At 36.5% G+C, this 16401-nt stretch overlaps 1 protein-coding gene across 1 annotated transcript in view; it reads left to right on the top strand.

Moving 5' to 3' along the window:
- Smp_134290 (putative serine-rich repeat protein) overlaps window positions 1-9908 on the top strand; it is a gene marked incomplete at its 5' end in the record, with an annotated part of 23169 nt that extends 13261 nt beyond the window's left edge. The window contains 3 exons of the mRNA XM_018795447.1: window positions 2888-3060; window positions 6550-7000; window positions 9002-9908. Coding sequence (XP_018649759.1) covers window positions 2888-3060; window positions 6550-7000; window positions 9002-9242 — 865 coding nt within the window. The 3' untranslated portion in view covers window positions 9243-9908. The remainder of the gene's footprint in view (window positions 1-2887; window positions 3061-6549; window positions 7001-9001) is intronic.
- Window positions 9909-16401: the final 6493 nt, after the last annotated feature.

Raw genomic sequence — 16401 nt, 5'->3', positions numbered from 1 at the left:
GTAGTCGTTGGTCGGCGCATAGCATTGGATGATGTTCATTGTAATGCCCTCTCTCTTTGTTTTGAAGGAGGCTTTGATGATCCTCGGTCCATGAGATTCCCATCCTATAAGTGCATTTTGTGCTTTTCTAGACAGCATCAGTGCCACTCCTTGTGTATGTGGGGCATTTTCTTCTTCATGACCGGAGTATAACAGAAGTTCCCCTGAAGACAGTCGTTGTTGTCCAACCTGCGTCCAATGTGTTTCACTGATTCCAAGCACTTCCAGGTTGTATTTCCTCATTTCCGCAGAAATTTGGAAGACTCTGCCGGTCTCCCACATTGTCCGGACATTCCATGTACCTATAAAAATTGTCGCTCTGGTTGTAAGAAGGTGCATCGGCCTCATGACTTCCGAAGGAACTCGGCTTTCATCATGAGACGTCATTTTTCCTTCTACTCCCAGGGCAGAGTTTGAATGGTTTGAATGATTTTTTCTGGTTAGCGTTTTTTTAGCGAGTTGATTTTCTACGGGATGGGGTCACTAACCCCATGCCCAACCCTCCTCCTTTACCCGGGCTTGGGACCGGCAGTAGCCCCTGGAGGAGCTACAGGCGGAGTTAACAATGTTTATGCGTTTAAATAAATAAGTCATAAAAATCAGTGGTTAGAGACTTCGAGTGATATGGCTGAAAATCGTTTGCGATGGCTCAAGGGCATTCATTCTTTTTCTTACCTTAAATTCTGACCTTCAGAATTCTCCATAGTTTTTTATAATCTCACTAATTTATATTTTCTTTAGTCGTTTCTTCGATGCCTAATCTTTTCAATCACCACTAGTACTGTTGCCACCTGTGTAGTGCATGCTACTTATATTAATAGACATAAGTAGTAACATCAGTCAGAAGTTAAATGGCTAGTAACAGAAGGCTAAGAGGATCAAATCGAAGAAAGCAGAAAGGGAAAGAGAAATGAATGGTGAATGGGAAGAATCAGACAGAATGTAAAAGACAATTGAAGGAAGATTTGCATATGAAGCATTTAATGTACAGTTCTCATATTTTACGAAGATATTCCGTAATTTTGTATAAATAATAAATTGGTTGTCCCCATCCAAGTCTCTTTCATTATACCCCTACTATTCTTGAATTTGGCCTAACAATCTTACTTCTTTGTGCTAATAGTGTATGATAACTTGAACCGATGTACATACGTACTTGGTTCTATGTTACGACTGACTAACCTGTGTTTGGAGACTCTGAGTAGCAGTTCGGGGTCGTTCGGAATGGCTCAGGCGCATTCATCCTTTGTCTTCTGTTAGATATTGAGCTCGGAATTTCTCCTTGTCCTTTTTTTTCTTCCTAGATACCTAATATTTTTACTACTACTGATACTATTATTACTTCCACTACTCTGACACCTGTCGCGATAATTTTATCTCATTGTGCTAATATGCTGTGGTAACTTGAACTAGTACATATATGTGCTTGGTCCTATGTTGCGTATGTATGACCCACTAATAACTAAGTATGATTCTGAAATATTCAATGAGTTTCATTTAAGGAAATCTGAGTATTTTTAAATGATCTTAGGGCTAGGTTGAAAAAGAGCATTGGGATGTAAATACTTTTACCATCACATCCTTACGATTAAAATGTATGCATTATGAATAACAACTCGTTTAAAATCTTCAAATCTCAGTATTTGTTAATTATATTCGACTCTATAGTTCTTGATTATTTCAATCGCTTTACTGTTGATTAAACAAATTTAAAAAGTAAGGTGTTGATATCCATTATTTGACATATTTTATTCCTGGTGGGGAAGATTTGTAGCTCAGGTGGATGATTTTGATGGAGCTCTGAAAACAAGAATCCACCCAAGTTTATTTCTGGTAAACAGAAGGATATTCAGTGAAGAAAATTTTGTTGAGAATACCTGTTATGAGTTCTCTTATTACGTCCCAGCTGCTCTCATTATTCAGTATTCTTAGACACTGCTTCATACAACAAGTCCCAAAATCAGAACATGGTTGGACAGTGACGTAATTATATCTCAAATAAACAAGGTTGAATAAAGGTAGGAATCACAATAAGAAGAACGTTAGTATATTTATAATTTTAACACAAGAAGATTCTACAATCTTTGCCAAGTATCCGCTAGCACTGATTGGTCAAGAAAATAGCCAGTCAGCGTGCCCCGACATAATCCTGCACAGAACATACTTTAATTAAATTTATATCCCACTAACAATACCTATTTAGTCTTGAGAAAACCTTCAATTTAACCGTAAACCAGTAGTATAGAAAATATTTCTTATTAGCGCACTAGTATTTTAGGCATTGAATGCTAACTCTGAATTTCCATTATTACTAGCATATGGATATATGTAACTGAATCAATTCCATGTAATATTAAATATCTACCCTGATTCTCAGTGCTAACTATATTTTGAATATTTTCCTGACGATATGAGATAAGATTAAAATAACAGTTTAATGATGTAAATGTACGACAACAAATAATGTCATGTTAACACTAGATACCTCTTACAAATATTGAATGACGCTTTGTTATTTGCAGTAATGAATAATAAACTGGAGTTTCATTGGAAATATTGCATTCCTCAAACTTTTGATGTGTCCCAACCCCATCCTCATAGGCGTCAAGGCATTCGTCGTTCAGATGAAAATTCATCAAGCTTTTTTTCATGCAGCATAATCTGTCTCAGCGATTTCCTACTGCTAATCATATCGATTTTCAAAGTGAGGGAAAAAACTTTCATGCAAGTGAAAGAATAACAAATACAAAGGAAATTACATAGAACATTTTGGTCATTTTTAAAATTTGTTTATTTATCGACGTATAATTGATACTTTTTTGTTTGTGCGCTTATATTTTTTAATTAGGTTAACTGCTGATATCAATCGGGACAATTATTTAGATAAAGCTGAATTTTGTTTAGCTAGTCATTTGGCACATTTGCTTGGTCATCGTGGTTTATCATTGGATGATGCCGTTAGTGCTTGCAAATCTTATATCAGTAAAATTACTAGAAATTTAAGAAAATATGAAGCCGAAGGTATACTTTTAGTGATTATATGCTTTTTCTGTGGGGATTTTTATGATCAGTATATTCAAAAGACTAATATATGAACGAATAATATTCTTTTCAATAAGTTCGCTTCAGGTTCTACAGTTACATATCCAAATTGGTAATCCGAAAAGTATCCAGGTTTAAGGCACACTGTATTATTCAAAGTCATAGCATGTAAATTTAGGATTATTAAACAATTTAGAATTGGTAATGTTGATATCACTCATGAAATGCTAACTTGAATCAGCTTCTATGTTAAGTGAGATTTTAAGATCCATGATCTGATTAAATATGGACAAAGACGGGTATCTATCTGTTATAACGTGTGAGTTGCGTGTGTGCCCTGTTTAGTATATGAACGTTATAAAACCGCCAATCAGAGAGCCGCGAATTATCGATTGGGACAGTGACACACGAAAAACCGTACGAGCAGTCTAGAGCGCTTATCAGTCCTCCTTCTGCCTAGCCCAGCCAGTTGAATCCAAAACACCAATAACAGCCTCTGCAATATGAATCATTATTCTCAAACATACTGGCTTTATATACCAATCAAACAGATCACATCGTACCACAAAATAGAAAATAACATTTGTACAATATTTAGCCAAATGTGGCTGTGAATAGGGGGGACAGTAATTAATGGACTAGGGATAACTCAAGAATGGTAGATCGTATAATAATAGTTCATAGGTCAGATAAATCTTATGATAAGAGGAACACGAATCCGAATAGTTTAGTTACTTAACATTTATACAATAGGAAATATACATATCACATCGGTCCATAAATAGTCCTCAAAGCCAGCATTCATAATTCTCGACGGGATATAACACTACCTTAGACAATGGATAAATGGTTGCTCAAGATCATGGATCGATTGAAGTTAGGCATTAACACCGTTGAGATGTCGGCTCAGTAGTCTAGAGGTTGAGCGTTCACATTTGATCGAATTTGTCCGAAACGTCGTAAGTTTACTGATAAGTATTACCTTCGCTGAAACTACTATGATTGTTAAGCATCCTCTATATCATTTTCACTTACATAGTGTGACAAATAATAGTTATCTGGATGTGTTGCTCACAGTATTTACTGGAATCATAACTACTCTATCACTTCCAAACAGAAACGTGAAATAGGATTTTCGTTTTAATGACTGTAAAATTTGCATATGTATAACACCATTATCATAAATTTATCGGACTACGGTACGACTAATCACAAGAAGTAACGACTTCCAATTCGAATGTGGGCTAACTCATTTTCCAGCCATTAGCAATTGTAAAGTAACTATAGAAGAAGAATAAGAAATAAGTTTAACTTCTGGTATCAGTACTGATAATAATTAAAGTAAGCAAGTTATTTTGTGGTATCCTGCAGGTGATTAAAATGGACTGAGAATTGGATACTTTGAATGTCCTTATATAATGGTTCATGTAATGATAGTCTTTAACAGGCTGTGGTATGTTATATTTTGGAAATATTTATCAAAACTCTTCAAAAGGGAAGGGATAACTCAATGTTTTGAGTATTCTTAACAGTTGAGTCTGAAATATGAATCTAGCTTTATCTACTTCAATCCAGACAATCTATAGTATTATCAGTCTACTAAATCTTTCATTACCAATTATGCAAACCTCAATTCGGTTATGGAGTCGCTCCAAAAGTTTTTTTATAGATCCGTTCATGACTATTTGATGAATTTTTCTGCTGATAAGATGTATAAAATCGTTTGCCAGGTATAAATTCGTGTACTTGGCTTCATCGGAGACCAAGTATGGGGTTCACTGATATTGTATGGTCTCTTAGACCGACGGCAAAGGTGGGTTTGAGTCTGCAACTGATTGGCTGAACGTCGAAGCCTTTAACCACTGGGCCACTTCTCTTTAGTTGTTTTGTACAATAATTTTACTCTGATGTTTCAGCAGCTTCCATACTAATTAACATTTGTTAGCTATTTGATCTGATCAGAAGAAACTCAAATTTATCCGGTTTGTGACATGAAACCGTGGGGCAATGGCTAGTTATGTTAAGTTTATTTCAGTTGGTACATTCATAATTCATGAACAAAGTTCTTGAAATCATGTGAATAAAATGTTATCTAACATGACTCATTAGAAACTAGTGACAAGAGTACTGTAATTCTCCTGTCTTTTACGGGAATAGGTAATGAAAAAAGTTTTCGAAGATTTTTGAATGTATCCCCTAGAACCGCCTTTACATTATTGTTCTTTCTATTTTTATCCTTATTTCCTTCCCATTTGAGTTATGCAACTAGTTTAGTGCCTTCGGTAAAGACTCATCGACTTAAAGTAAGTAGATGAAATAGTTATGTTTGGCGACGACATTAATAAACTCCTCTTTTGATCGCACTAAACAACAGTGTGAGCATGTTCGCGATATGGTTTTATCTCTATGAATGAAAATGTTTTTCCGACATTGATCTCCACCAAAAATTACTATGACCATAGGCGATGAAGCAGTCGAGAATGTTTAGCACTGCACTTATTTTGCAAGCCTTATCAATTCTGATGAGCTGGTATATAGCGAAGTTTTGGCACACATTTATGAAGCTCATCTAGCTCTTTCTAATTTGTGTCACCTGTTGTGTAAAGGAAATGTCCATCTATTAAGGAAAAGATTAGTATTGTGCCCCTCAGAATGCTCTGTGTTCCTTTACAGTTGGATAAAATGGTCTATGAAGGTTTCAGACATACACAAACGGCAAGCATGTGATCGCAGATGTCTTCGAAGTTTTCCTCGTGTTTGGCGGGTCTGCAAAGTAAGCAGTGACGAGGTTAGACGTAGGGTGCTTGGTAAAGATTGGACGTTGGTTGATGAGGGTATGAATCTCCATCGACTGAGGTAGTTAATGCTTGCCCAATTATCGCCTGGCTCGACTAAAAATGTAGGTTAATATAATAATTTTTATCTCATTGTGTTGATTTAGTGTGGCAAATTGACCAGATGCACTTTTACAACAGGTCGCACATTGATTATGACTGATAGGTATACTAGATCTTTTATCGGTATGCAAAAGTTACATAGACTGTTAAAAATAAATAATGTGTTTGTAATATCCCAATGAGTAGAAAAATTAAATTTTCTGACGTTTCGTGACACGAATATTCGTGTTGTTTCGTTGTACTATTTAAACTTGGATTAATTTTGATTTGGTTATTTATTCTCTGAAGAAGTGGCTTACACTGAGTCACGAAACGTCAGAAAATCTAACTTTTCTACTTATTGGAATATTACAAATATATTATTTTATTTATAACAATCTAACCAATGCTCAGTTTATTCGAAATTATCAAGTCAAACCGTGGTAATGATACATGTAGACGGTTAAATTTGCCTAGAAAGCAAGAATGAAAGGGCTATCTTACTTTCGAGTATATTCTTCTGTAATATATTTGACAATCATTTTAATTTTATCCTCCATTTCAATATGAACTTAATTTTACTTTATCATAGGTAATCAATTCGACCTTTCCCACCTAGAATATTTATGCGCCACTGGCTTACTGAACAATGATTCAAAATATAATTCAATAAATAATCCATTGCTAAAACAACATTCTGCAATAGACATTTTTAATAAAAGAAATCCAATTGTTCTTGATGATTCTTCTTATTCCTTGAATATGGATTCTGCTTTTGGCATTTTTGAAACTAATTCTAAAAGTTTATATTATAATTCGTTTGAAAACTTGTCACACGGTCCTGTTGTTAGTTGTGATAGTTGTAGTAAGTCTTCATCCTCTACTGGAATCGTTGGTAGTTCCTCCTCCTCCTCATCATCATCATCTTCGTCCTCCAATTCATCCTCTTCACGTTTATCTGCATCACCATTTTCGTCGTCTGAAATTAGTGGTTCTATTGATTCAGTGCATTTATCAAGTGAAAAGACCAGTACAAATAACCCGTAAGATGATACGGTTCACTATTATTATTATTATTAGCTTTGTTCAATATTATATTTTTGGTACAATATAGAATTTTAAGCGAAATGTATGTCAACAAGTTTCCGTTCCTTACTTCTTGATCGATCCTGACGACAAATATTGAGTGATTGTCCAGTCAATCGACATCTAAATAATGTACTTTGTTTTCGCTGCATATTGCCAGCAACCACGATATCTCTGATTGGGCCTTTGTAACTTTTACAACGAAAATTTATACACTTTTCAGAAACGCACCTGAATAAGTTATGCGATTAATAGCCATATTGATGTATTAAAACAAACAAAATCAGATAACATGTTGAAATATCTAGATAGCAGGAACAGGTAGCCCAGATGTTGAAGCAGACCGCCTTTTATTAACTGTTCGTCTGTAATTTTGACTTCTTGAAAATTTGTGTCTTATCATCTGAGTTGTTTGTCGAAAAAAGAATATTTTAAGTTTTCAGACTTAGTAGTTCTGTTAATAACTACTGTTTATTACAGAAAATTCTCATATTTTTCCAATTTGAGTTAATCGTGGCTGAAGTGAAGTTGTGATCTAGTTAATAATCAGTCTTTACAATTAAAAGTATCAAATACTCAACATGTGGACTAAAACTGTTCGTCCAAATCCTGGGTAATATTGGTATATACCAGATATACAATTAAGAACTTATTATTACAATATGATTTGTTTTTCTTTACAAAGCTTTCTAACAGAACAAGACTTTCTTATGGTTATTGAGTAGAGAAAATCCAACCTCTGATTGGCTGACCTACAATATTTAATCTACTTTGTGAAAATGCATTAATATATATAGTTTACGAGTGGAAAATTTTTAGATTGCTCTGTGAAATGCTGTATCGCCGATTCAAAGTGATTAGTGTTCTGAACTGTTAAAAAAATTGTTTTAGCCTTTGAATTACATTTATCTTACTGAATTGAGCTGGCATTACTATGCTGATATCATCTTCATATATATTAAAAAGTATCTAGCAATTTTCAGAATCCACAGAATAACTGCTTCTGAAACTTGTGTGCGATTCCAACCATTCACTTCAGTCAAAAAACCACAGTTGAGTAGGGAGCTTTCATTAACTAACCCGAATCCAAAAACCTATGGACAACCCATCCATACTCCTCAGGAAGTCAACTAATAGCCTATGTCTATTTCCTGAGAGAGTTAAGTCTAATCTTAATCAATAGCGTGTAATCGTCAACACCTCTCACTTATTAGCTGAACTGTATCTGATTAACCCAGTATGTTACATTTCCTCATTTTAATAAATGGAAAACTTGTGTTATTTGATTAACACATACTTGAGTTAGATAAGGACATCTATAATCTATTATATTTCCGTGTAACAACAAGTTACTGTCCGTTTCTTTCAAAAAAAAGTTAGCTGTAATTTAAAAATCAAGTGTTTAAACTTTAGAGTACTATGTTATCAAAATGTGAATTCGAGCCCTGGATTCATATTTTATTGATATCTTTATGCTGAATATCATATTTTTTTAATTTCAAACATTACTTGCCTTTTTACGTCTTTGGTATGTGGTTGTAACTGAAATCCAGGGCTTATGTGTCCACTTGTTTGTTACTCGTCAGATGGATGTACATGCATCCTAGTGTTAGTGTTTAGACTGATACTCGGGTCTAGTTTCTTTCTAAAAGCTATGTCGAACGATTTGTTAATAGGTCCATATGTGGGAACAGAAATTAATCATTCGTAGCCCTGCATATTAACAACAAAACACCATTGACTCTTAGTGATATAAGCGTATGTTCCTGTAAAGATTGTTGAATGGTATGGTTTAAGTATATATATATATATTTAAAAAATGACCAAATAATCTGTATTCGTTACAAACATAATATCAAATATCCCATCTCACACAAAAATTTTTAAGTCCCATTTTAAAAGTAGTTTCCTCTTAACCGCTCTATTTCGATTAACTTCCTCCTTTATCTTACAATTAGGTATATTGATCCGATCCAATTATTATCTGCAATCACTGGCCATCGAAAAACGTTTTTATCTGAATTATCTAGTAGTCGTCGACGTCGTCTTTTGTCTTCACTTATTCGGGAAGCCAAATCGGTCAATCACACGTTACTTCGTTTAAATAATGAAATGCAAGGTGAACTTGCTGAGTTGAATGATCAGCGTGTTAATTTACGTGCACAACTTCAACATTTGGGGCTACAACCAGCAGTTTGAAGGACAAACTAAACATTTTGTCTAAAAATTTTTCAAATTTTTCAATTTTATTCTTATTAAAAAGTGGACAATGCTAGTAAAATCTGATTTCACATACGGTTTATATCCGAAGTCTCAAAATGGAAAAATATTATTGAAATTTCGCAGTCAATTTCTGTATCATTGTTTACATAATAATAAGTGCAGTGTGGCTAATTATGTCGTAAATTTAACTTTTAGTATTTTTTTTTCAGGAACGATCGGTTGTGAACGTTTCTACATAATCATAATCCTCAAAATTAGGTTCTTTTTTATCCAAGTTTTAAATCGTTTGATCATTGCCTAAGGACTATTTTTCGTAGGCAATTTTAATCTCAATATAAACACTGTATTGAGTACAGCTCCACAGGAAAAAAAGACAGTTTTTGTTAGACATTTTGTATACTCGAAAATGCACCGTATTTCTGACCATAGGAGTTGGTATACTTTTTCTTCGCTTCCTTTTTTTTATTAACTTCATTTCCTTTATTTGTATATTATCTTCGTTGTATCTAGACATTAGTTGAAATTTTACTCAAAATTATGCATGTTCTCCTGATTATTGGTTTATTTCTTCAGTTTTTTCCGTAATGTTTAATGTGGCATAAATACAAAAACCTTACCCGTTCCTATGGCAGTGTGTGAACAAGTCGTTCTGAATGGCCACAATACGTAAAGATAACTGAAAGTATTAAAGTAGGACGGTTTCAGTGTAAATGTGGTAGAAATTGGTCGGGGACTGGCTGTATATCTCTACCTGATGTCTACTAGAATCTTATTATTGTCATATTCCATTGTCTTAAATCCATGAGTTATTTATCACCACAACAAATAAATAGATACAATTCCCGGCGTGAGATTTAGTATACTTGGGTGGTTTTCCTTCAGGATGCCACTGATACAATTTAGCGAAGGTTTTACTAACGTTAATTACGACAGTACAGTTTCGGTTAGTTATCTCATTATTGAAGTAGAATTCACTAACAAAAGGATGAGCGATCGCAAGATTTGTAATGTTTATATTCAAAAGGTAAATAAGTTTATAATCTATGCAATTTTCATTCAGTAAGAACAAGTATTTCTCATTGTATGAAAAATAACATTTTATCAATGATTGTGTCAATGTGACACCTGTTTGCAGTGATAATTTCTTTATACATTACTCCTCACTTATTATGGGTTCCAGATATGATACGTTCATTAGTACTCACGGAGTTCTATGCAGCTTAAATTGGACTACTCTAGGGATTCTTAGCATATCAGTTCCGTTATTTCTAATCGTTATTAGTTAAACAACAGTCCTATCAGTAATGAAGTTATATGAACAACTGTATACAGTTTAGTTCAGTACTAAAATTAAAAAAGCCTACAGAATAATCATCTTTGAACAATTAATTGAGTGGAACTCGTCACTATCATCTTCCTCGACTATAAAAAAGCACTTGTCAGTGCGGATAGAAGAACCTTCTTCGACCCTATAGTGTGTATGAGAAGATCATCTAGAACTCATACAACGAACTACACTGCAAATTCGTGCATGGAGAACAGCTGATTGAAGCATCCCAAGTGAGGACAGTGGTCGGACAAGTGTGCTCGCTCTCTTCCTTCTGGTGGTTGACTGAATTATGAAGACTTCGACATCTGAGGGGATGCACGGAATACAATGGACATCTCAGAATCAATTAGACGATTTGGACTTCGCAGATGACCTAGCTCTCCCATCTCATACACACAAACAAATTCAGACGAAGGCAACAAACGTAGCAGCAGCCTCTGCATCAATAGACCTCAACATACACACGGGTAAAAGCAAGATTCTCAAATACAACACGGAGAACACCAACCCAATCACACTTGATGGAGAAACTCTGGAAGATGTAGAAACGTTCACGTACCTGGAAAGCATCATTGATGAACAAGGAGAATCTGATGCAGATGCAAAGGCGAGGATTGGCAAAGCAACGACCTTATTCCTACAATTGAAGAATATATGGAACTCAAAACAACTGTCAACCAATATCAAAGTCAGAATCTTCAATACGAACGTAAAGGCAGTCCAACTGTACGGAGCTGAAACGTGGAGAACTACTACAACCATCGTCAAGATGGTACAAGTATTTATAAACAGTTGTCTGCGCAAAATACTCAACATTCGCTGGCCGGATACTATCAGCAACAGCGTTTTATGGGAGAGGACAAACCAGCTTCCAGCTGAAGAGGAAATTAGGAAAAGACGTTGGAAGTGGATAGAACACACATTGAGGAAATCAAACTGCATTATGGAACAAGCGCCAAGTTAGAATCCTCAAGTGAAACGAGAAAGAGAAAGATCAGAAAACACACTGCGTCGAGAACTGGAAGGAGACATAAAATTGATGAATAACAACTGGAAATGACTGAGTTGGATGGGGAATGCTAATGGGCGGCTTATGCTTCTTTACGAGGGATAACAGGCGTAAGTAGGGAAAGTACAGAAAAATAGGTACTGTCGCAGATATTCATAACGTGGGAATCGAGTTGAATGGATGTTTGTTCTTCCAGACTATTATAAATCTCCAAATAGTCATCCATCTTTCATTAAGCAGTGTAAAATCATGAGACCCAAGAAGTAAAAGTAGACGAAAATGAAGTCAATTTATATTCATTTATTAACAAGACTAATGTCAATCACTAATTTATTCGGTCCGTGTATTTCGAATAACTGATGTATACATGATTCGAGATATAGGATATAGTGTTGTCATAGGTAATTTAAAAGATTTACCCTTATACTATTTTATAAGGCAAGGATATAGACGTCAGAGACGTTTTCGTGCACTGGACTTCACAAACATGATTACGGGGAGTGCAAAGTGAAATCTCAGCCATACGTTTTGTGCTGATATTAGTAACAATCTTAACCTTAACATTGTGATTGAGGAAGCCTATCATATTCAAAACAAGATACTGACTTGGCAACCTCAGCAACTGTAGATAGGTGAAAGTGGACTAAAATAAGTATCTGATATTTCAATATATCACCTCATTTCAGTAGTGTGGACTGAAGAGTTTTGTGTGACAGATTTCTCCATAATTATTTAAGTCATTTCTAGATATTCTGCGTATGTGTTAGTTTTATTTTTATGTCGTCATATGTATGTGGATATAATCATATGGGTGGACGTCCTCACCTAATTTCTTATATCTTTCGATGTTAACCAATAATAACGAGTTTTCGGATATATTCTTTTTCCTCGTTCATTCTCATACTTGATTTTTTAATATGACGGAACAGACACTCAAAGCACTTAAGTTAAAGACTATATTCACACCTTGTTTCAACTAATACCCTTCTTACCAGACAACATTGAAGCCTGGTTCTGCTATGCAGAATCCGAGTTCTATGAGCACGGCATGACTGATCCACGCGCACAATTCGCGATTGTAAAGGCACTACCGAGCTAATTCAACAGATACGTCACACCTAGTATGTTTATTAGTGATGTTTCGGAACCTTACGAAACCCTAAAACGGTCGATTCTGAAACGCGGAGATATAACCGATCGACAACGGTTAGACCAACTCCTTAATAACATGGTTCTGCGACAGATATGTTGCTAAGAATGACAAAGGTGATTTGGTCAAAGAACTTCCAATGATGGCCTATTCAGACAACTTTCCTTGTCTAAACTTCCTTAACAGGTGCAAGCAGTACTTGTCTCGTTTCAAAACAACGCCGTAGATGAGCCGGCTGCATCTGCCGACCGCATTCTGGAAATCACGAAATCTTCTAATGCCGAGGTTTTTCAGCCAAAGAAAAGCCTCAAACGACACAGAATGACATTACAGAACTATGTCATACACTTACATGTACCTTAGATTTCGTAATGACCGTACTGTAATGACTTACCCCGCGGAGAAGCACTTTACGTGAGAGATCTGTCTCCAGACCACGAGAGACGGGTAACTCCGAATGGTGCTGGTATTATAACCAGTATGGGAAGTCCCCCAGAAATTTCAGGAAACCCTGCAATTACCCGAACTCAAAATCGACTGACACGAAAAACAATTCGGGAAACTTCCCAGCTGACAAACATAGCCATCTGTTATACGTTACAGATGTGATAACGAAAGTTCTCTACCTCGTCTATGTTGGCACAGAAATTAGCATTCATGCAGCAAATTCTAACTCCCGGCTTCACGAATCTGTTTTAAACTTACAGGCAGCAAATGGAAAGCCGATCGCCACATATGGTAAAAGGTACGTTTACCTTAACATGGGTTTATGCAAACCCATTCACTAGATCTTCGTTGTTGCAGATGTTTCTATGCCAATCATTGGTATTGTCATATCCCGATAACAATAGTGAATGGTAACTTTGGGATCCATTTATGGACCAATAATTTACATATAATTTTTATCGTATATTTGCTAAATAAATAAACTACTCATATTCATGTTCCTTTCATTGTGTGCTTTTTTTCTGACCATTGGACTATTATTGTACGATTTACCATTCCTGAGTTATACCCAGTCTATTAATTACTGCTCCCCCTATTGACAGTCACATTTGGCTAACTCTTGTACAAATGTTATTTTCTATTTTATTGGTACGTTGTTGTCAGTCTGTTTGGTATATAAACTCAGTTTGTTTGAAATACAAGGATTCATACAACAGAGGCTGTCATTGATGTTTTGGACTTAACTGGCTGGGCTAGGCAAAGCCGAATTGATAAGCGCTCTAGACTGCTCGTACGGTTTTCGTGTGTCACTGTTCCGATCGATAATTCCCTGCTCTCTGATTGGCGGTCTTATCAAGTCATACATTAACTAGACATCCACTTAGCCACAAAATATAACAGGTATAGACCTCCTACAACACCACAATTTACTCATTGATACACGCGAATGGAGGCTGGTAGATGGAAACACTAAGTTATCTGTTTACTTAACTTCTTTTTCCGGTTGCAGATTATCCCCAGTCACGATTAGACACACAATAGACCCATTCTATCAACCATTACTCGATAAGTACTCTGGGATATACCAACCGCAACCGAAATTGCCGTTTGTAATCAACGATGTTACCCATCACATCACGACCACATAACCACCTGTATTCTCGAAAGCACGTTGACTGGCTCCCGAAAAGCTGAGGTTGGCTAAAAATGAATTTCACTACATGATATAGTTAGGAATCATTCGACCAACAAACAGCCCATGGGCATCTCCCTTGCACATGGTCCCTAAAAAGACAGCAACGATTGGTGTCCAATTGGTGACTATCGGCATTTGAGTGCAAAAACCACCCCCGATCGCTACCCGTTGCCTCACATTCATGATTTGACAGCTACCTTGAAATGGACAACTGTGTTTTCGAAAATCGTTTTGGTTAAAGCCCATGGCCAAATATCTATGACTACTGACGATAGTAAAAAACGGCTATCGTCATATCAGGACACTCAAGCGCCTATTAGCATTGCAGTAGACGCATTTTAATCAGGGATCGGAGGAGTCTTACAACGATGTGTTAACCACTCGTGGTGACCTTTGGCATTTTTCTCGAGATGGTTGCTAGACACTGAATAGAGGTACGGCATTTTCAACACTCCATCGAAGGCCGAGGACTCACCCTTTTTACTGATCATAAACCACTTACTTTATCTTTAAGCTCATCTTCACACAAGTACTCACCTCGTGATTCTTGACAACTGGACTACATTTCTCAGTTCACCTCAGATATACAACACAATTCTTGAGCAAACAATGTTGCAGATGCCTTGTCTCATATAACGTCCTTGAACAGTTTCCAAGGGATCGACCCTCCTAAACTCGTTCGCCTTCAAGAAGAAGACACTGATCTTCAGCAGGAGTTATCCTCAATAACCCTTAAACTGCGCAATAAACAGATGGGAACAGGTAACGAAACCTCACTATGTGACACATCTACAGACAGGGATCGCCCGATAGTGCCGAAACGTTATCGACGCAACGTCTTCAATACGTTGCACAAACTTTCTCATCCAGGTGTTCGTGCATCCATCAGGCTTATAGCAGAACGGTTTTCCTGTCCTGATATGAATGAAAACGTGAGGAAGTGGGCACGCTTCTGTGTAAGCTGCCAGAAATCTAAGGTAATTAGACACAACAAATGTCCCTTAGGCTCTTTCAAAACCCCTGATGCTCGTTTCGACCATGTTCATCTAGATTTGGTAGGACCCTTACCCGATTCAAATGGATACTCATATCTCTTAACTTCTGTAGACCGTTTCACTCGATGGCCAGAAGCAGTACCTATTAATGACATTACTGCTGAAACAGTGGCTCGCGCCTTCGTCGAACCATGGGTAGCGAATTTCGACTGCCCTTCAACCATCACTACAGGCCGCGGACGCCAGTTCAAATCTGGACTTTTCAGTTGTCTGACCACAATACTAGGAATCACTCGTTTTCGAACGACGGCCTACCACACACAAGCAAACGGTTTGGTAGAACGTTTTCATCGATAACTAAAAGCTTTACTATCAGCTACAAACGTTTCACAGTGAACCGATGCTCTTCCACTCATCTTACTAGTTATTCGCAATGCAGTGAAAACTGACATTGGACACACTGCAGCTAAACTCTTTTATGGGGCGACTCTTCGACTTCCAGGTGAATTCATGGGTCTTTCATCTTCTTCAATCAATACAGATCCGAACTCCTACACGAGCAGCCTTACACACGCAATGCGTTCAGTCAAACCTGTTTCCACTCGATCTCAATCAACTGATATGTTCGTTCGACCTGACTCACGATATAGTACACATGTCTTCGTACGTCTAGACTCGCATCGACGGCCCCTCGAATCAGCATACGAAGGACACTTCAAAGTTCTTCAACGTGAACCTAAGTACCATATTGTCGACAAGAACGGAAATAACGATAGCATCAGTATTGATCGAATCAGAGCAGCGTATCTAGAATGAAATCCTATCCATGTCGATTTTCCCATAGTACAATCAGACGACACGGTTCCTACACTTGTAGTACCTCATCCGACAGTTAACACGCACGTACATGCTTCGGCAGTAACTGAAAATAAAGTTAAAACAACTCATTCTGGAAGAAGAGTAAGATTTCTGGAACATTTAAACGACTATTGCACGTAAGACATTAGTT

This window comes from Schistosoma mansoni, chromosome 2 (genome assembly GCF_000237925.1).
Source record: "Schistosoma mansoni strain Puerto Rico chromosome 2, complete genome".
Taxonomy (NCBI): Eukaryota; Metazoa; Platyhelminthes; class Trematoda; order Strigeidida; family Schistosomatidae; genus Schistosoma; species Schistosoma mansoni.
Note: the sequence above shows the minus strand (reverse complement) of the source record. Positions and strands in the feature narration are given on the sequence as shown.